The sequence below is a fragment of the Cyprinus carpio genome, chromosome B23 (genome assembly GCF_018340385.1).
Source record: "Cyprinus carpio isolate SPL01 chromosome B23, ASM1834038v1, whole genome shotgun sequence".
In the NCBI taxonomy this organism is placed as follows: Eukaryota; Metazoa; Chordata; class Actinopteri; order Cypriniformes; family Cyprinidae; genus Cyprinus; species Cyprinus carpio.
Window position 1 is genome coordinate 12,053,466 of NC_056619.1, and position 22,051 is coordinate 12,075,516.

Genomic DNA, 22,051 nt, shown 5'->3' on the forward strand with positions numbered 1-22,051 from the left:
ATTTGAATATTAATTAGAAAATATATAAATAAGACAGAACACCCATCTGTTTCTATTAAAACAATTTATTAATTTAAACCTGAAATGAAAAATTCATGTAACATTCTTGAAATTTCAAAATGATTAATGCAAAACATTTACAGTCATTTTCAGTCTCAGCAAAGTCCATTTCAGTGCAAAAATTACTAAGGATTCAAAGTAACATTTAAACAACCAATAACAATACCTTTGTGTTGAGCTACAGCTTTGTGATGCAGGTGATATGCAGAGGTAAATGTTTATATCCAGACATAATCAGTCATAATAAATCACTTCAGTCTAACGCTAATCTATTGGCCCATAATGCAAGCTTTGAAAATGTAACACAGTGCTAACTTAAACCTTAATAAAATCTGAATCAACGAAAACACTATAAAGATTAAATACAGATAAGAGCTCAGGCTGTTTAAGATCATTTTATTCACAATTCTTATCTGCTAAAACAAAGCCCCCTGAGCTTAGTTTCTAAAACTTTAGTGTCTTGAGATCAGTGTAAGTAACATCCCACCATTTACAGCTCATGCTGGCTACTGTGAGGTGGCGGCAACTTCCTGATGTCATTATTCTGGATCAGCTGGAAGTAGAACAGCACAATCTCTTCATAGTTCTGAATGGAGATTCTCTCGTTCACACCGTGAAATCTAAAGGAGGAACATGAATGTTTAATTAGATAAAAACTTGATATTTCTAGCAAGGAGAATTTCTCCTGTGTCTTACCTCTGAGGATCACCTGGTTTGAACCATGACGGAGCAAAGCGATATATATCTTGCGTGATATCCTTGTAGTGACGGCTGTCAGTGTTGCCAACACAGATACCTGTGAGAGGAAATCAGCTCAGTTAGAAGAGGTACTTCACAAGTCAATGATGCATGTATGAGGCGGAGAGCGGAAATGCATCACTTGTCTTACCAGGAGCCACCGTAAGCTGAGGAAACATGCCCTGCACCGTTTTTTTTATGATCTGAAAGCCAAACGCCTGCTCATCATAGGAGCTGATGGGCAGTGGGTCGAATCCATTGACCAGCTCTACCTTCACACGCTCATCTGATACAGTTAACTCAACCAACTCCACAACCTAAAAGAAGACACTGAATCAAACTATGAAATAGTTCAGACAGTAAAAGCTTTTATTTAATCATTGTAAATAGCATTTGATTTAAAGGGATGGCCCACTGAAATTAAAATTCTGTCACCATTTACTCACTAACCATCTACAGTTAATCAGTTTTTAAATCGGAGTGGTTGGTGTGAAGAAGGTGTGTAGAGCAAAAGTTAATAGATGATCTATCAGAGTTATAGGCTGGACTGAATGAGTCATTGCTGTGGCAAACAGCGTGACCTCTCACCTCCTGCAGTGTTTGGGCTGAGTGGATACGGAAATTGACAAAAGCTTCAGCATTTGACGGGATTATGTTAATCTGTCAGAGAAAGAGAAATAATCAGATCTACTTTCATGCTACTTTGTGAACTAACGTACAACAAAAAACAGAGCCCCACCTTTACACCCGAGTTAAACATAGTGACGGCAGTTGTGGTCCTCACAAAAGCATTTGTGTCAGGTTTTCTCTCCAAAACCCTGCATATGAAAGGGATTTAACTGGGTTTTACATGCTTACATGTTGCAATTAATTAATAAAGCATTTACTTAAATAGTTATGAAAAAATAAGTAGATTAAAATATTTTAACGCAGTTAATGCGCTAGCCCCGTCCTCAGACCTGTATATCATCTTACATTCATACAGTTGGCTGTTGACAAATATGACTCCATAAATGCAGTTATGCCCTAAAATTCAAGATATCTGGGCAAAGATGCTCCTGATAAAGTAGTGTTCATGAGCACAGCTGCTTTGTTTACAGCCGATACCGGAGAAACAGCAATATTTTTGACGTTCCAAAAGCGCCTCCTACTGGCAGAGAATCGAATTGGATTTTCAATAAACCTGTCTGCTGTTTCCCCCCATCTGCCGTGAGGTTCATCATTTTAGATATATTTTTTGTTTTTGTGACAACCTGTATCTCAACTGTAATTAAATCATGTTTTTACATCCATTTTACAGTTTAATGTTACCCTACTCATATGGCATTCATTTTTATTTTTAATTTAATTTTTGCAGGTCTTAAAAAGTCTTAATTTTGGATTTTAAAAATTCTGCAGACAGATGTAGCTTTGCACACAGCCAGCATCTAGAATTATTTTGATCGACATTTTAGTGTTCATAAACAGAGGGCTCTTTCAACTTGTTATATTTTACAGTTTGTCAATTGATATAATTGTTAATTGTTACAGCATAATTACAATGTAATTGTTAATTGTTTGTTACTTGATTTTGTAGGCTTTGCATACACGTGCACCCCTCAAAAGCCTGAAACCACAGAGATCCCACATAATAAATCCCAGTTTAACCCCGGGCCTATAAAGACACAGCAGAACTGTTGTGAATCTGAGCAACACAGCCATGTTTAGTTTCTGAATGAATCCACGTTTTGAACAAATTGGGTAAATCAATGATTCAAAGGCCCATTCATAAAGAGAGCCGTTTACTGAATTCTTGAATGAATCAGTCCTTTGAATGAATCGAATGGATGAATTTACCGCAACCTGCTGACAGATTTACTTTCTTATTTAGAGTATTATTTCATTAAAAAAGCAAGGAAAAACAAACTTTAAAGGCATAGTTCACCCAAAAAAATTAAATTATGTCATCATTTACTCAAACCTGAATCACTTATTTTGTTTTGTGGAAAATAGAAGGTATTTTGAAGACTGTTGGTAACAAAGCTGTTTTGGTTACCTATGACTTTCATTGTATGAACAAAAAAAAAACAAAAAAAAACAACAACAACAACAACAAAAAAAACCTTTGTTTCTCAGATTATCTTCTTTTTATGTTCTATAGTTTATGTTAGGTCGCTGTAACCTATAGGTTTATATGTAAGACATTTTATGTTGAATCAAATAAAATATTTCTCTCTAAAGCTACTATTTGTAATGTCTACTTAATACTTTCTCATTTAACACAAAAATAGCTTTAAATAATCTTTTGGGGGCATTTTCATAGCCAAATGTAATTTGCGGTTAATTAGATTAATTAATTGACACATCATGTAATTAATTAGATTAAAAATTTGAATCAACTGATAGCCCTAATATATATGTATATATATATATATATATATATATATATATATATATATATATATGAACTGATAGCCCTAATATATATGTATATATATATATATATATATATATATATAAAAAAGTACATATATATTATTTTTTTTTATTTTTTTTTTTTTGGTGTGTAATTAATTCCTGTGATGGCAAAGCTAAATTATCAGCACTCATTACTTCAATGTCAATGGGATGTGAAGACAGTCATATAAAGAGGAAAAAAAATTCCATAACCATTGTTAAGTTGGTTCAATGCAGGAAAAATCCTGTATAAAATATACTTTGATATGATATTACTGGATTAAGGTAACCAATTTGAGCTACCTGCTGAGAAGTGGAGAGAAGAGCCACAGATTAGACATGATGAATCTGAGAGGCAAACCAAACTACAAAAGAAAATAAGAGAAATGGTAAGTATTTCATAAAATGTGGCCTGCAAAATCCTCTGCTTGTAGCATTTTACCTTATGGGCCAGGTGTTCAAACGTGCCACGCTCAGGACCATAACCAAACAGCCTGGGCATTGGATTTTCCTCCAATCTGGGAAAAGATATTAATAGACAGCATTACGTACAATAAATCTTCATTTAAATACATTAGCTTAGTCTAATACTGCTGTCATGCAGCTGGTTTGAGAATAACTTGGATCCATCTTTAATCTTTTTTAATTGTTTTACTATAAAAAACAAAAATGTTAGGTGTTTCTGCTTGCCTTTTGACTGCTGAAGCCAAGATGCCAATGCTGCTCTCTCTGGGAGGCATGGATGAATGTCCAGGAGCGCTGCTTACACTCAGCTTTACTGTGGCCTGACCTTTCTCACTGATACCTATTCTAAAAAATATACACACAGGGCAAATATTACACACTAATTCAATTACTAAATGACTCTTCTAGTAGAAAACAGCTCAACATAACAGTCTCACAGGGCAGCAGGTCCATCCAGGCCACTATGACACCATCCAGCACCGCCAGGCCTTCATCTAAAACATACTGGAGCTTCACCCCCCGACTCTTCAGGAGCTTCACAATATTGGCTGCCCCATGTAAACCATTCACCTAAAAAAAAAAAAAAAATGCATATAAACAAGTATTCTAAACCACAACTAGTCAATTCACTTGAGACGGACCTCCTCATCGTGACCCAAGCCAATGTAGAAGCTTCTCCGAGGTGTGTAACCTCGTTCCAGCAGGTATTCTAACGCCTGAAGGATCCCCTTCAAAACACACATCACTACAGTTAGCATCAGGTTGCACTGAACAGATGTGAAAAACGATGCAGTGCTGATTCACTGTACCATCACAGACTGTTTATTGTCGATGGTTCCTCGTCCATAAATGAAGCCATTGAGCTCTTGAGCAGAGAAAGGAGGCGCATCCCACCCATCCGCCTCATCGGCCGGCACTACATCAATGTGTGCCAGCAGCATGTAGGGCTCCAGATCAGCCTCGCTTCCTGGTACCGTCAACAGGTGGCTGTAGTTTCCCACCATCTCATGCTGGACCAGACTGGATGAGAAGACCTTTGGGAAGACTGAGAAAGAAAAGATTCTTACGTCAACAGGTGGCTGTAGTTTCCCACCATCTAGTGGTGGACCAGACTGGATGTTTGAGCTCCGTCACGTTATTCTCTATCTTCTATTTTTTTATTGTTGAAATCTATTTTTTATACACCATCATTTTCGTTTCTATAACGTGTGAATATATCCTCTATCGTATTCTACAACAAAAACAATCAGAGGGCCTTGTTATCACTAGTTTTATTTTGATCTCCCGAGTCCGCTAGTAGCTTATAGCCAATTAGCATCACCAGCGTGGTTGTCACTAAAACCCGCGTGCATCGCTAGTACTCTATTAACACACATTACAATTGCTTTACTCACTGTTACTTGCTTTAATGGCGGATGTTTGTCTACCTTTGAATGCAGGTGACGACACGTTCGAGCTGCATTCGGTGCAGCTCGAGCTGGAGGCCGTGGAGAAGCAGATTCGGGTCCTGGAGCAGAGGCAGTCCCAGCTGAGAGAGCGGAGAGCCGCGCTGGAAACCTCCCGGGCTGACGCTCACAAGTCCAGGGTAAGTATATAGCGCGCTGCTAACAGTCCCCACCACCTCCACCCCGTGTGTTTCTCTGCACAGGCCCGGTGCACCCAGGAAGCGATCTGCCCAGATGTCCTTCACGCCGGCGCCGGGACCCCACGGACCCTGGGTGCATCCGCAGCGGAGGACGCGAGCCAGGCCCCGGCGACGACCTCTCCCCTCCGGTCTTCGAGATCTCCACACAGAACCGCTTCTCTCCCCTCCACGAGACGGAACGCGACGCTGTGATCGTCGGAGACTCCATCGTCCGACACGTCCGTGCTACGTTAGCCGAAGGTAAAGTGCACACTCACTGTCTCCCTGGTGCTCGTGTTCTCGATTTTTCTGCGCAGATACCCGCGATCCTGAAGGCCGACGAGAGCCCCAGAGCGGTCGTGCTTCACGCCGGGGTTAACGACACCACGCAGCGGCAGACGGAGACGCTGAAGAGGGACTTCAGGAGCCTGATCGAGACGGTTCGCAGCACGACGCCCGCGGCGACGATCATCGTGTCAGGACCGCTGCCCACGTATCGACGAGGACACGAAAGGTTCAGTAGACTTTTTGCTTTAAATGAATGGTTATTGTCATGGTGTAAAGAACAGAAACTGCTCTTTGTTAATAATTGGAATCTTTTCTGGGAGCGACCTAGGCTTTTTCGCGCTGATGGCCTGCACCCCAGCAGAGTCGGAGCGGAGCTGCTGTCGGACAACATCTCCAGGACTCTACGCTCCATTTGACTAGTAAGCCAATTCTCAAATAACTGCTATGATGGCTTTTGTTCTACCCACTTAAATAGAAGTACTTGCGCTGTCCAATCAATTAAGACTGTGTCTGTTCCCCGAATAGTGAGGTCAAAATATAAATTTAATGTAGGATCTAGAAAAAATCTTATCGTGATTAAATCTGAAAAACGTAAAATAAATGAACAAAAACAATTTTTAAAGTTTGGGCTCATAAACATTAGATCACTCACACCCAAAGCAGTTATTGTAAATGAAATGATCACAGATAATAGTTTTGATGTACTCTGCTTGACTGAAACCTGGCTAAAACCAAATGATTATATTGGTCCAAATGAGTCTACTCCATCAAACTACTGTTATAAACATGAGCCCCGTCAGACTGGTCGTGGGGGAGGTGTTGCAACAATATATAGTGATATTCTTAGTGTTACCCAGAAAACAGGATACAGGTTTAAATCATTTGAAATACTTAGGCTTAATGTTACAATGTCAGATATGAAAAAGAAATCTATCGTATCTCTTTCTCTGGCTACTGTGTATAGACCACCAGGGCCATATACAGAATTCCTAAAAGAATTTGGAGATTTCCTCTCAGACCTGTTGGTTACCGCTGATAAAGCGCTAATTTTTGGAGATTTTAACATTCATATTGATAATACAAATGATGCATTAGGACTTGCGTTTACTAACTTATTAAACTGTTTTGGAGTAAAGCAAAATGTCACCGGGCCCACTCATCGTTTTAATCATACGCTAGACTTAATTATATCGCATGGAATCGATATTACTGACATAGATATCGTACCTCAAAGTGATGATGTTACTGACCATTTCCTTGTATCGTGCATTCTGCGTATTAATAATAATAACTATATAGCTTCGCGTTATCGTCCGGGCAAAACTATTGTTCCAGCCACCAAAGACAGATTCGCAAATAACCTGCCTGCCTTTATCTCAACTGCTCTGTGTACCCATAAATACACATGAACTAGACAAAATGACTGGCAATATGGGCACTATCTTCTCTAATACATTAGAAGCTGTTGCCCCCATCAAATTGAAAAAGGTTAGAGAAAAATGTACTGTGCCATGGTACAACAGTAATACCCACGCTCTCAAGAAAGAAACTCGTAGTCTTGAGTTCAAATGGAGAAAAACTAACTTGGAAGTTTTTAGAATTGCATGGAAAAACAGTATGTCCAGCTATAGACAGGCTCTAAAAACTGCCAGGGCCGAGCATATCCACAAACTCATAGAAAACAACCACAAAACAATCCAAGGTTTTTATTTAGCACAGTGGCTAGATTAACAAATAAACCAGACGCCACCCGATCTAAATATTCCCTCACAGTTAAATAGTAATGACTTTATGAATTTCTTCACTGATAAAATAGATAACATCAGAAATACAATAACAAATGTAGATTCTACAGCATCTAATACTTTAGGTTTATCTATCGCACCCAAAGATAAACTGCAGTGCTTTACAACTATAGGACAGGAAGAGCCTAAATAAACTTATCACTGCATCTAAACCAACAACATGTTTATTAGATCCTGTACCCACTAAATTACTGAAAGAGTTGTTACCTGTAGCAGAAAAAACCGCTTCTCAATATTATTAACTCGTCGTTATCTTTAGGTCACGTCCCAAAACCATTCAAGCTGGCGGTTATTAAGCCTCTTATTAAGAAACCACAACTAGGTCCTAGTGAACTGGCAAATTACAGACCCATTTCAAATCTTCTGTTTATGTCTAAAATTTTAGAAAAAGTTGTGTCTGCTCAATTGTGCTCCTACCTGCAAAAAAATGATCTCTGTGAAGAATTTCAGTCGGGTTTCAGGCCCCATCATAGCACAGAAACTGCACTTGTTAAAATTACAAATGACTTGCTTCTTGCATCAGACCAAGGCTGCATCTCATTGCTAGTTTTACTTGATCTTAGTGCTGCGTTTGACACCATAGATCACGACATACTCATAGATAGATTACAAAACTATACAGGTATCCAAGGGCAGGCTTTAAGATGGTTTAGATCCTACCTGTCCGATCGCTTCCACTTTGTTTATCTAAATGGGGAGTCATCTCATTTATCACCAGTAAAATATGGAGTGCCACAAGGATCTGTCCTAGGTCCTCTGCTATTTTCAATATACATGTTGCCCCTTGGTAATATCATTAGAAAATACGGGATTAGTTTCCACTGTTATGCTGATGATACTCAACTATATATCTCAACAAGACCAGGTGAAACTTCTAAATTATCTAAGCTAACAGAGTGTGTTAAAAATGTAAAAGATTGGATGACCAATAATTTTCTCCTATTAAATTCAGATAAGACAGAGATATTACTTATTGGACCAGAAAACATTACACAGAATCTCGTAGATTACAATTTGCAACTAGACGGATGTACTGTTACTTCCTCTACTGTAAAAAATCTGGGTGTTATATTAGACAGTAACTTGTCTTTTGAAAATCATATTTCCGATGTTACAAAAACAGCATTCTTCCTTCTTAGAAACATTGCCAAGCTACGAAACATGTTACCTGTTCCTGATGCAGAAAAGCTAGTTCATGCATTCATGACCTCTAGACTGGACTATTGTAATGCACTGCTAGGTGGTTGTCCTGCATCCTCAATAAACAAGCTACAGGTAGTCCAAAATGCAGCGGCTAGAGTCCTTACCAGGTCAAGAAAATATGATCATATTACCCCAATACTACAGTCTCTGCACTGGCTACCTATTAAGTTCCGTATCAGTTACAAAAATATTATTACTTACTTATAAGGCCCTTAATGGCTTCGCTCCTGCGTACCTAACTAGTCTTCTACCACGCTACAGCCCATCACGCTCCCTAAGGTCACAAAACGCTGGACTTTTGATAGTACCTAGGATTGCAAAGTCCACTAAAGGAGGTAGAGCTTTTTCGCATTTGGCTCCCAAACTCTGGAATGTAATTAATTTTTATGTTGGTTTTTTGGACACACTCTCTCTGTTTAAATCTAGATTAAAAAACACACCTCTTTGGCCAAGCATTCAAATAATGCATCTCATAATTTTGGACTGCAGTTATATCTGATCAAATGTGCATTATTATTCTTTATCTTGGGTTAAACAAATTAATTTTACTTGGCTGGAACAGCAGCTACGCTAATTATGTCTCTATTTGTTTCTCTGCTTTGCCACGGGATTTACATCCCGTGGTAACTAGGATTTACACAAGCTCCAGTCTGGATCCAGAACACCTGAGAAGAGATGATGCCAGCCCCTCAGAGGACCTCAGATGATGCTAACCCAGAGACAACATACAGAACTACCACATTTTGCTATAAGTTTGATTGCATAATTGCTGTTAATAGTGTTAATCGTCTGTTTGTTTACGTCTTTTTATTGATTTTTCTGAACATTTCTGCTATATGCACATGAAATGACAGTCACCACTGATAAGCTACTACTAAATATTGTAGAAACTTAATTTTCTGTAAAGTTGCTTTGTAATGATTTGTATCGTAAAAAGCGCTATACAAATAAACTTGAATTGAATTGAATTGAATTCTTTGGTAAGATTGTGATAGATATTGAATCACTATTAAAAGACAAGTAGCTGATTTACATGAATACAGTTAATTTATAAACAATGTCACAGTGCGTGCTTTACCTTCAGAAAATACTTTTCATTTTATATACGTTTGTGGTTTTTGTTATCCTGTTACCAAATTTGTAAAAGTCTAATGCCTTGTATTATATATTACAATGTTTTCAAGCAATAAACATTGAACATAAAAATGAACTTGTTTTAATTATATACAGCTAATTATTCAATATATGTAATATATTTACAGTATATTAAATTATCACATATTGATGATGATTGATTCTGTTAAAAAGTACTAATGAAAATACACCAGAAAGCAAGTAATAGGGTTGCAGAATTAGCCTAAATTATACTTGCCAAATGCTGTCCAATCTAAAATGACTGTACAGTTTGAGAAAACATAATATGGGGGTTCTTTCTTTCTTTTTTTGGCTTTTTATGCTGCAGAAAATGTCTACATTATGTCACTTCATGTGTACACTTTTATAAAATGCCTAATTTTTGTAGTGGGGGAGATCAAGTGGTAACAGGATTGAACTCAAAATGTAGGACATAGCTAATTGTGTTTTTGGTGATTAAAATTAGTTAATAATTGAAATACTGAGGCATGGTGTCTCACCCTTCTTCAGCAGCGCGTCAAACTCACGCAGCGCGCTCGTGTTCACATTTGTCTCGGTAAATGACACAGTGGGAATCTGAATGGCCGCTACGAAAGAGACGAAAACAACACATTACAACATTTGTAATAGCTACAGCAGCAATGTTGACAGCACATCCTCGATCTCCGTCTTCCTGATCCATCTATTCACGTCACGTGGTGAGCTAACGTTACTGGTTTCGCAATCTGCACAGAGTGGTCTTCTTCGTAGTATTTCTTCGTTGTTGGTTACCTTTGAAATTTGCCAGCAGGTTCTTTCTCTGTTGTGGACTTAAATGAAGAGAAATGGCTGTCGTATTTTCCCATTTTCCCAGCCGAAGCCCCGCGTCCGCCTCAAATGTAAACGTCCTAACTGTGGCAACAAGGAACAGAACTGTAATCGAAAATATGACACTAAACAGCAGCACTTTGAGAAACTTAAATAATTTCCACTGAGTGCTATGGCCTGTCATGTTTCAGGAAGTGCAGAATACAGTCATTTCATGGCCAGAGTTCATGTTTATTTAATACCTCACCGATAACTCAGTGACGCCATCTGCTGATGTGGGTTAGAATCGCATGTAATATATATATTTTTGTAATATTTATATTGAAGTACTTATAAATATTTTGAATTACATTTTCATTATATATATATATATATATATATATTTTTTTTTTTTTTTTGACAGTTTTCTTTATCATTTTAATTCAAGTTTTAGTAATTTGGTTGTGTGCTATGATTTTTAAATATATAGAGTTTATACACTTAATTTTTAGACTAAAATGCATGTTTGAACTGTCTCGACTGAAAATATCTTGCTCAGACATATCTTCAAATATGTCAGTTCTATCTGTCTCAAGATGCACACATGTAACATTTTATTCTAATGCATTTTACACTTATTCTTAGTGTTCTGCTTAAATATCTTAATTTAACTAAGGCCTAGTCCTGGCTTAAGCTAAGCCCCGTCTGTGAAAGCAGGCCATAATAGCCTTAAAATGAGGCTCAGCTCATTATTAAACTTGTGTAATTAAAATATAGCATAATATAAAGCACTAACACTGCATTACTACTTAAAACCAGTGCCTGTTTAATATGCAGTAATGTTGTAGTAAACGTTATTTCAGAATAATTTATAGATTTTTCTTTTTAGGTCTGCACTTTCTTTAAGGTTACTTTTGATGCAACCAAGGAAATTATTGACTAGAGTCTGACACCAAGGAGAGCAATGAGACAAAGGTAAAATACATAACAAGGTTATAAACTACGTGAAGGCAATGTCGTTTTGAAGAAGTCTTTATCTGCTCTCTGTAACTGGATGACTTTACAGGAGAGTTTTGTAGGGCAACTATCCTCTCAGACAGATCCATAAACATTTGCATACTGGTCCTTTTTATGTAATGTTAGAATTATTAATCATTGACAGCTTGACAGAGCAAAGTCAAAAATATAAACTTTGACATACAGAAGAGATATTACATAAAAATGCAATAACCTGCGACCCAAGATTGTCTATTCAGTGAATAGGAGCAGTGGTCTGTGTAGACAAACGTGCAAACCAGCTGAGCTGATGTCTCTGCATGTGCTGCGACTGGCCTCAGGACTAGCCTCCAGTTACTCAGCACTAACAAAACAGCCAAACAGCATTTCAGATATTTGTTTTTTTTTTTAATAACCAAAAAATCTTGAGATAACTGAAATATTGGAAGGGGTATTTTGCACAGACAGAAGATGCATAGGTTGCTGTTTTAATTTTTAAAAACTAAAACAGCTTTAAAAAATAATTGCAATCACTGTGGTTTTGCATGAAGACAAGAAATGTTACTTATCTTAATATTTCCATTGGTATGGCATGAGTAACCTTCTGATTTGTATTTTAATATAGCAGAATGTTGACTCACCCAGGGAGAACTAACTAAAGATACTGTAAAAAAAGAATTTTATATCAGGATTTTTTATTATTATTATTATTATTATTTTTTATTATTATTATTATTATTATTATCCATTATGTAATTTTACACCATTTCAACAAGCATAGTAAGAAAATATATTTACAGTAATTTTCCAAAGTTAGGGGTTGGTAAGCTTTTTAAATATTTTTTTAAAGAAATCTGTTGTATATAGCAAGGATGCATTTATTTGATCAAAAAAACAGTAAAACAGTAATATAGTCAAATATTAGTACCATTTACGTTAATTAATTTCCAATTAATTTCCAGTCTTCAGTGTCACATGATCCTTCGGAAATCATTCTAATATGCTTATTTGCTGCTCAGGAAACATTTCTTTATAATAAAACTGAAGTCAGTTATGCTGCTTATTATTTTTGTGGAAGGATTCTTTGATGAAAAGTTCAAAAGAACATTTATTTGAAATACAAATCTTGTGTATCATTATAAATATGTTTGCTGTCACTTCAGATCAATTTAATGCATCCAGCTGAATAAAACTGTTAAAATCTTTCCAAAAAATTCTTACTGCCCCCAAACTTTGAATTTAAGTTAATTTGCTCTCATTGGAACACCGCTTATGACTTCCACAGAATTCCTATTTATTTTAGATGCGAGGTCCTGGCAAGTTTATGATGTCACTGTTCTGCATGAGTTGAAAGTAGAACAGCACAATCTCTTCATAGTTCTGGATGGAGATTCTCTCGTTCACACCGTGGAATCTAAAGGGAAGAATAAGTGGTTTAATATTTTGTTGTTTTTACAGAACATGAGCCAGTTTGTCGCTTCAGCATTTCTGTGTGTCCTACCTCGCAGAATCTCCAGGTTTGTACCATGATGGGACAAAACGATAAATGTCCGGAGACAGTTCTGTGTAGTGACGGCTATCAGTGTTCCCCACGCAGACACCTGTGAGAGGAAATCATGCTGCTTTGTTGACAAGACTAAGAGTGGGAGAAGCTCTTCATGGGTCAATGATGTATGTAAGGGCCACTTAAACCCCTTGAGCTCTTACTAGAGAGAGCAAACATGCAGTATTTCACAGCACAATGCTGAAAGCCTTACCAGGAGACACAGTGACCTCAGGAAAAATGTCATGCACTGTTTTCTTTATGATCTGGTACCCAAATGTATCCTCATCATACGAGCTGATGGGCAGCGGGTCGAATCCACTGACAAACTCTACCTTCACGCGCTCATCAGATACGGTGGATTCAATCAGCTTTAGAACCTAGAAAGGAAATAGGAAATTAATCAATGAACTTTTTGCTTTGGTAAAATGTAAGACTTTTATTCAAGTTTGAAAATCTGCCACTAACATTGAATATATTTAAAGTAACCATCAGGAACATCCTATCAACATAATATTTTTTGTTTTAAGTTTAGTTTCTTCATATGTAGGTTTTATTTGGGTTTTTATTTATAATTGGTTTTTTTTTATTTTAGATATGTTTTTTTATTTTTTTTATGTAAAATTAAATGTGCTAATGCCAACCTCTCACCTCTTGCAGTGTCTGAGAAGAGTGAATGCGGAAATTGACAAAGGCCTCAGCATATGCGGGCATTACATTAATCTGTCAGAGAGAGAGGCGAGAGTGAACAGTTGGATCTCCATTAATGCTAAGAGTAATTTTATATGACTATATATATATATATAAACAGAAAATAAATGATGTGAATGGCAGCCCACCTTAACACCAGAGTTAAACATTGTGACGGCAGTTGTTGTCCTCACAAATGCATTTGTGTCAGGCTGTCCTTCCAAAACACTGCACATGTGATTTGAAAGTACCACGGATCAAAGCATGAACTCATTAGTTACTGTAGTGAGAAAAAACATGGCCTACCCGCTGAGCAGCGAAGAGAAGAGCCACAGATTAGACATGACCATTCTGTATGGCCAGCCAAACTAGAAGGCAAAAGAGAAAGTATAAAACTACTTATTATTTGTAGGAGTGTCATAAGCATTTTATATCATGTTTGTTTTATTACCTTATGTGCCAGATGCTCAAATGTGGCACGCTCCGGACCATGACCAAAAAGATTAGGCATACGGTTCTTCTCCAACCTGGGTCATTTTTAACCAAAACACAAAGAATTACTTACATAATTACTTTATGTAGGATTCATTTATTCATTAATTTATGCATTTGTTCAAAATATGTATTTCTTATCCATAAACATCAACATAATACATTTAGAAAAATTAAACATTATACAAAAATGGGCATGAAATTACTTCAAAATCAGATACAAAGAAAAAGAAAAATGCAAAGCAGAATGAATAATTCATAAAACAAAATGTATAAAACAAATTCAAATACATACTTTGACAGTGGAGAGCCTGGCTTCATTTATTAACACCATATGTTTTTAATAGTAAATTTGCATTTATTAATATGAAAGTCAATCAGAATTATAAAAATAATAATTTTAATGATAATAAAATCATATCACGAAAATAGGTACTTTACACCACAGTGTAACTAAATAAGTAGAATGACAAAATAAATGCAAAGAAGGTTCATGGTATTTTACTTAATAACGTGCTAGAATACAGTGTAATACAATTTTAAGAGTAAGATTTTATTTTTTTTTCTTACATAAATGTGCCAGATGGACATTAATTATGGCATTTGCATTGGGTTTATTCCATTCTGTCTTGATTTTGTAAATGCAAGATTGTATCAACTATGAACGGACCCATTAGAGGTGCAAAAAGTATTTAAATTAAGATCATGTTCACAGTTTTCATATTACAGTAAATGTTTTTTTTCTTGCCTTGCAACTGCTGAAGCCAAGATCCCAATGCTGCTTTCTCTGGGAGGCATGGATGAATGTCCTGGAGGAGTGCTGACACTCAGCTTTACTGTAGCCTGACCTTTCTCACTCACACCAATTCTACAAGAACACACAAGACGTAAATTACACACTAGTTCAATATCTAAATGATCATATTAATGCAGTAAAACGAAGGTCTCACAGGGCACCAGGTCCGATCAGGCCATCTACCACACCATCCATGATCGTGAGACCTTCATCTAAAACATACAGAAGCTTCACCCCACGACTCTTCAGGAGCTTCACGATATTCACAGCACCTTGTGAGCCACTGACCTGAGAAAACCAAATTAACAGCTGCATTAACACAAGCTTTCTGCTGGGATATTGCCAGATAAACTATGATTAGAACTGAGACGGACCTCCTCATCGTGACCCAAGCCAATGTAGAAGCTTCTCCGAGGTGTGTAACCTCGTTCCAGCAGGTATTCCAACGCCTGCAGGATCCCCTTCAAAACACACATCGCTACAGTTAGCATCAGGTTGCACTGAACAGATGTGAAAAACGATGCAGTGCTGATTCACTGTACCATCACAGACTGTTTATTGTCGATGGTTCCTCGTCCATAAATGAAGCCATTGAGCTCTTGAGCAGAGAAAGGAGGAGCATCCCACCCATCCGCCTCATCGGCCGGCACTACATCAATGTGTGCCAGCAGCATGTAGGGCTCCAGATCAGCCTCGCTTCCTGGTACCGTCAACAGGTGGCTGTAGTTTCCCACCATCTCATGCTGGACCAGACTGGATGAGAAGACCTTTGGGAAGACTGAGAAAGAAACAATTCATAATTAACCTTTTACAAATAATGCATGCAAAAATAATCCTTAAATCATCACTTTCTCACCCCTCCTCAGTAGCAGGTCAAACTCTTGCAGGGCAGTTGTGTTCTGTTTTGACTCTGAAAATGACACTGTGGGAATCTGAACTGCCACTGTGGGAGATCAAATTAAAAAGAATAAAAGAAATAAAACAACAAAATCTGACTACGTTTATATGTACATCATTTTCTGATTAAGGCCAGTATTCTGAATAAGCTTTTATTCTGAAATTAGATTTTCATGAGGTTTTTAGGCCCTGAATTCTCATTTATTTTATTAAGACAAAAGCACAATAATTTGCAAAAAAAAAAAAAAAAAAGTACTTAACTTAGCCTACTGTATCATATTTCATACACAAATTTCTAAGGGCTCTACATTATCAACATATCAGCAACAAAACCTTGCTGAAAAAAATATTTACAATCTCATATATTTTGTACTTTATTAGCAAGTAAAAGCCCTTTGGAATAATTGTAATAATGTCCACCCTTAGGTCATGCTGATTTATGTATTCATAAACATAAAACATAACTTTATCATTGTTTTGCACTGCTTTATGTTTCTCCCCCATCACTAAAAAAAAAAAAAAACAGGCTGTACAGGGTTAATACAGATATGAAAGCGGTTTTAGTCTGATTTCTTATAATCTAAATAGACTCAAATAAGTTATGCCAATCAGGGCATTTAATTGAATGTTTTAATTTTTCATTGTCTGAAAATAACCAAATTCCAATTCTTTACCTATTTATTATTACTTTATCCATCCAATTTAAAAAGCATTTCAAATTTCTAAACAAGTATAATTTTGATATAATTAGGCTTTTCTTACCTTTCAAATTTTCCAGCAACTGCTTTTTCTGTTCTGGACTTAAACTGGGATAAATTGTTGTTGCATTTTCCCATTGTCCAAGTTCGGTGTTCACTTTAAATGTAAATGTCCTACCGATCACAACAGCAAATAAAATTAAAACTGAAAGGACGAGGATTAACAGCAGTATTCCAAAAAACTTCAAAATTGTCTTCTTAGTGATTTTGGTCTTCATCTTTCAGAAGTTCAGGAGGAATGACAGTCATCTGCATGATCATGGTTCATTTTTTTATTGCCTTATTGTCAACTGGTGATGCAACAGAAGGGGCCTGGGCTGGTGTGGAGCCAATCACAAACGTTGTTTGTAATGTTTAATTTTTTTATTGCATTATTGTTAACTGGTGATTCCCCACCCCCGCGCGCACGCGCGAGAACCTGACAGCCCACCGCCAATGTATGCTGCACCGTTGCACACACACCTGTGAGAAACCTATGAGATACCTAACACTATAATACATATTATACACATAATATCCTTTCACCAATTAAGATTTATTAGTTACTCCATAACATATACAAGTAGACCATAAATGTTATACAATTACTGCAATCACTCCGAACATTTTGTACAGGAGGCATAGCCCATGGAAACTTCTTCCACCTGAAAATCTTGTCAGAAATAAAGTAAACTGAGGACATTCTTTGTAAATAAATAAATCAAAACATTAAATAAATGTGCAAAACCAGCAGTTATCAATATCAAAATCAGTTTGCTAAAAACAAACAACAATTTTTTTTATAATTTTCCATGCATAGTGTTTAAACTTTTGCATTGTTTAACTTGTTAAAGGTTGCAGATTTGGCTTTTTTAAGTAGTGCGTCAGTGAAAGTCTCTTTGTATCAAATGCTGCCTTTGGAGGCAATCATGACTTTTCTTGTCACCAGAGAACTAAGCATCTCTGTGCTCAGGCTAGCACGACATTGTGTTTTGTTTTTAGTGACCAAGCTGAAAATCCTTTCACAGTCTGCATTGCTGTGAAAAATCACACACACCCCAAGCATAACTGTGGAGAGGTTTGCAAAAAGTTTCTTCCCTCCTGATTCCATCACACCTAATTCTCTCCAAGCTTCATCAGCCCGTTTGGTAAGAAAACCATCATTCAAGGTGGAGGACTGAAAGAGCCGAAACTCCTCCTCCACTTCATCCACTGTAACACCATTTCCCAAGAAGCAGGGAAACCTGTCTATGAAGTATGTCAGTGAGGAGAATTTGGCTGTTTGCCGTCTGCTTATATCAGCTACGGCAGCATGACGCAGCAATTCGTCGCCATAGGGGAATTTAGAGAGCATGTACTCAACAGCTGCAGTGAAATATTTCCTTACATCCCTGAAGAAAGCTGCAAGAGGTAAGTTAGCTTGACTTTTGATAAATGTCTTTGTGTCATGTCCAATTGACAGCTCATCATCAGGCAGCTGGTGTTCACTGGATTTGTACAGAGTGGGTTGGCATCCTCTCTTTACTTCTTCCATCATTTCCACAACACACTCAGGTTTGCAGAAGGCCAAAAGCATTTTTTTGCAACTGTAGCTCCAATATCTGCATCAATATGGGCACACATGGCTCTTCTTTCTGCAGGTTCTGATTTGCGGTTTCAAATAAAGGTATAGCTCTCTTTAAAAAAAGAGCATACAGCTTGGACTGTGGGTCAGTCAAGAAAGCATACAACCTCTGTGGTTTTGTGACCTCTGTTTTTTCTATCTTCTTTTCCTTTTCTGTTTTCTTTTTGGACAGATCCCTCTGTTTTTTGCCCATTTCTTTTTGTTTAAAAACAAATTGGTTTAAGTCAAACCCCTTAGGTGGTTGAGCTGACTGCTGTGGAGTGCTTGGTCCTGCCGGCAGCTGTTTGGTTGTAGGTCCTGTCTGCAGCCGTGGAGTGCTTGGTCCTGCCGGCAGCTGTTTGGTTGTAGGTCCTGTCTGCAGCCGTGGAGTGCTTGGTCCTGCCGGCAGCTGTTTGGTTGTAGGTCGTGTCTGCAGCCGTGGAGTGCTTGGTCCTGCCGGCAGCTGTTTGGTTGTAGGTCCTGTCTGCAGCCGTGGAGTGCTTGGTCCTGCCGGCAGCTGTTTGGTTGTAAGTCCTGTCTGCTGCCGTTTTGGTGTAGCCCCTGTCTGTTGGTGTGTGGAGCTTGGTCCGGTCTTGGACTTTCTCTGGTGGACCTTGGTCTTCAAAAAGCTGGAGGACAAAGTCTTTGAGACAGCAAGCTTACCCGAGGTAGGTGTGAGAGTTGAGGGCTTAGGGGCAGCTGGGCTCTTCATAGAGGGATGAGCTGAGGATGTGAGAGGTTTAGCTGCCTTCTTCCCTGCTGCCTCTTCAGCAAAAAAAACAGAGTCAGAGGTTCCCACTGCTGGAGGAGTCGATTGACACATTTGCCAAGAGCCAGCCATCTGGTCGAGGATAATTTCAAAATCTTCCTCACATCAGTGTCGCACAGCATTTGTAGGTCAAGCAGCAAAGCTTTCCTCTTGCTACTCTTGTCAAGGTAGTAGTAGATCAAGATGAGCATGTCTTCAATGTCAATACATAGACTTCTTGAAGCCTTTTCCGCAGCTAAATGCATTAGGTGGCATGCACAGCCGACCATGTAAATGTGGGGATTCTGTGACTTAATGAATGCTGCGACACCTTTTCTTAACCCCTGCATGACAGAGGCGTTGTCAGCAGAAAAGCTTACACAATTGCCCCATGGTATTTTCCTTTTGTTTAGTTCCTGGTTAATGAGATTGTATATCCCTTCGCCAGTAGACTCTCTACACTCAACAATTTTCAGGAGTACTACAACTATTTTTCCAACACTGGGATCATAGACACGGACAACCAAAGGATAAAGCTTGACATCATCCATGTCTGTGCTACCATCGGTTGCAATGCTGAATGGGGAATGGCACATAAGGTCACTGATGACCTGTTTATCATTTGAGGAAAGTGTGTTTAATATAGCTGCTGTCTTGGTTCGGGCACAGCCGTACTGCTGGGCAATTTGACTATCTGGAAACATCTTCTTAAATAATGGTCCAGCATGGTCAGCTATAGACACTGGCACATTGTGCTCAGCAATAAAGTTCGAAAAAAGTGTTTCTGCCCTGATGGTCCGTAGATCTTGATCTCCAAAAAACTTTGTGGTGATCTTAGGGACTGAGGCAATGGCACTTTCCAGTTTCTTGTGCTTTGTTCCTTCCACATGGCGTCTGCAATCTGAAAATGTAGGTGGAGAGGGGCGGGGGATTATATTCCTGCATGTTGTTACAAATATTATGAATTGCGTTACACACACATCAACATTCAAAATTCATTCAAAGGATACACGTAATTTACATTAAAATACATTGTTTGGCTCATCACTAGTACCTTCTAGATTACAATAAATTATTATTACTGTGTAGTGGTAATGGATTGGATTAATGGCTGTACATGTATTGAAAATACACAAATGTTGTCTTATATCCTGTCCAATATTTTGTGCCCATATTTTTGTTAGTCTAACCAATAGGAGGCGGAGTGCGCTAATAAATAGGCCTAAGTAGTAATGTGTTAAAGATGAGAGTAAGACCAGGTTACACTTATCCTTCTGAATTACACTGCGCAAACCAGAAGTAATACTACCCACTGGAGGAAGAAGGGCTGGTTCTCCACAGAACATAAAATATTCATTTTATTTTATTTTTCGTGTTCGCATTTATGAGGAAAAAACAATGTTACGGAGGTGACAGTTCTCAGTTACGGACGTGAGCGCTCTGAAAGCGGCACTAAAAGTTGCTTTACAACTTTCACAGAGACCTCAAAAAGAAAGCACAAAGCCTTTCTTTAAAGTGAATTTCGTTTTGTATAAATTGTATCTTAATTTTAATCAATGTTTCATCAAGCAATTGCCTGGATTTAATAAATAAGAAGTAAATACAGAAGACAAGAGATAATTACGACACGGACGCGCCAGCGCCTGAACTGGAGCTCGCCTCATAAATTAACCGTAACTCAGCGCCTACTTGACTCACAGACCTGTCTATTTTTAAAAACAGAACAATTCAAAACGAAAGAAAACAGACTGCTCTCTGCTTATGTAACGTTAATCCGTATGAAATGTGCATTTCTCTGGCGCGTTCACTACTGCGAAGATCGCGAGACGGCATCGTCAACTTTATCTTTGCAGTCGACACGACATTGATACAGAAAACACTTGTTTATTAATAAACAATTAAAACTCTACTTTCTATATTTGACATTATTCATAATCATTACTTTTGCCGGTTCTTTGTGACAGCTTTTAGGTGCGTTATTGGCAGCGCCACCCTTACATGTTAGCCTACATGAACGCGTGAACTGAACTGAGCTCGTCACAGCTGGACTGCCTGTTATGATGTCAAGGTCATTTTTAATGTTCATAAATTCAATTAGGCTAAAAATAGCCTAACTGTTACCTTTATCTTACGTTAATCAGCACCTGGCCTGTCTAAAACCTTCTAGATTTCTAACCATTCCACCACTTTTTCTAACTGCCAACTAATATCCCCAACTAATGGGAAGGATGGCCGGTTTGATAAACTAGCATATTGACACTATGAACGTTTTTTCTCATCATCCTTTTATTTTTAATATAATTATGTTTCTGGGGATGGGGAGTATTTGTGTGTGAGACTGTGCTCGTTACCCTGTTGCCCCATGGTGACTGATGTCGACGTCCGTCTTGCAGACGGTGCAGAACGCATGATGAGGTAGCCTGGACATCTGGAGGCAAGGCCATCTCTCACGATAGCGGTCTAAAAATCTTTGTGTTTTCCGAACCTTTTTTTGTGGCGGTTCAGCCATGGCATGAAAGCCTAGTATCTTATCCGGCCAGTCTGGCTTGCTTGAGAGGCACTGTGACTGAATTGAATTGAGCGCGAAGCTTGTGGATAGGAGGGGCAGGTGGGCGGCGGGTTAACATGCAGCGCTCTGATTGGCCGAAAGCTTTTCACTCCACTTACACGCTGTGGCTCAGCGGCAGAATCAGCGTCATAGATTGCATAGAAACTGAAATCGGCGAAATGCGAGAAGCAACAAAATGCGTACCTAGAGAGCAGCGAATCGTACAAGCGTACTTATGGGTCAAAATGCGTGCCGAGTACGAAAAATGCGTACATGTTGGCAGGTCTGACAGAAGGGGCCTGGGCTGGTGTGGAGCCAATCACAAACGTAAAAAGAAGTTGAGATGTTTTTTTTTTTACCACCTGCTGGGGTTTAAATAATCAGCAACAGAGATATTTAACAATATTATCAATCATTAGATATTAAACAAATATTTACACAAAATATTACCTCCTGGTGTTA

The 22,051-nt window shown here is 38.1% G+C and overlaps 2 protein-coding genes and 1 long non-coding RNA gene across 3 annotated transcripts; 1 reads left to right on the forward strand and 2 right to left on the reverse strand.

Annotated features, from left to right (window-relative positions):
- Window positions 1-49: 49 nt before the first annotated feature.
- pm20d1.2 (peptidase M20 domain containing 1, tandem duplicate 2) lies at window positions 50-10,813 on the reverse strand. Its single transcript, XM_042750932.1, is given in 14 exon segments — window positions 50-680; window positions 757-856; window positions 950-1,115; window positions 1,387-1,458; window positions 1,538-1,616; window positions 3,538-3,599; window positions 3,677-3,752; window positions 3,925-4,044; window positions 4,137-4,164; window positions 4,167-4,269; window positions 4,341-4,427; window positions 4,509-4,744; window positions 10,254-10,340; window positions 10,525-10,813. Coding segments are annotated over 14 exon segments (1,566 nt in total). The 5' UTR covers window positions 10,745-10,813; the 3' UTR covers window positions 50-550.
- LOC122141967 lies at window positions 10,315-13,129 on the forward strand. The gene is made up of 3 exons (XR_006158247.1): window positions 10,315-10,451; window positions 11,429-11,514; window positions 12,994-13,129. It is a non-coding gene; the product is annotated as an uncharacterized LOC122141967 (long non-coding RNA).
- pm20d1.1 (peptidase M20 domain containing 1, tandem duplicate 1) lies at window positions 12,656-22,021 on the reverse strand. Its single transcript, XM_042750933.1, has 14 exons — window positions 21,889-22,021; window positions 16,716-17,023; window positions 15,913-15,999; window positions 15,599-15,834; window positions 15,431-15,517; window positions 15,211-15,344; window positions 15,009-15,128; window positions 14,220-14,295; window positions 14,075-14,136; window positions 13,918-13,996; window positions 13,730-13,801; window positions 13,293-13,458; window positions 13,037-13,136; window positions 12,656-12,949 (listed from the first exon to the last, which is right to left on the reverse strand). The coding sequence occupies exons 2-14, from the start codon at window positions 16,927-16,929 to the stop codon at window positions 12,835-12,837; spliced, it is 1,548 nt and encodes a 515-aa protein (XP_042606867.1). The 5' UTR covers window positions 16,930-17,023; window positions 21,889-22,021; the 3' UTR covers window positions 12,656-12,834.
- Between the last annotated feature and the right edge of the window lie 30 nt (window positions 22,022-22,051).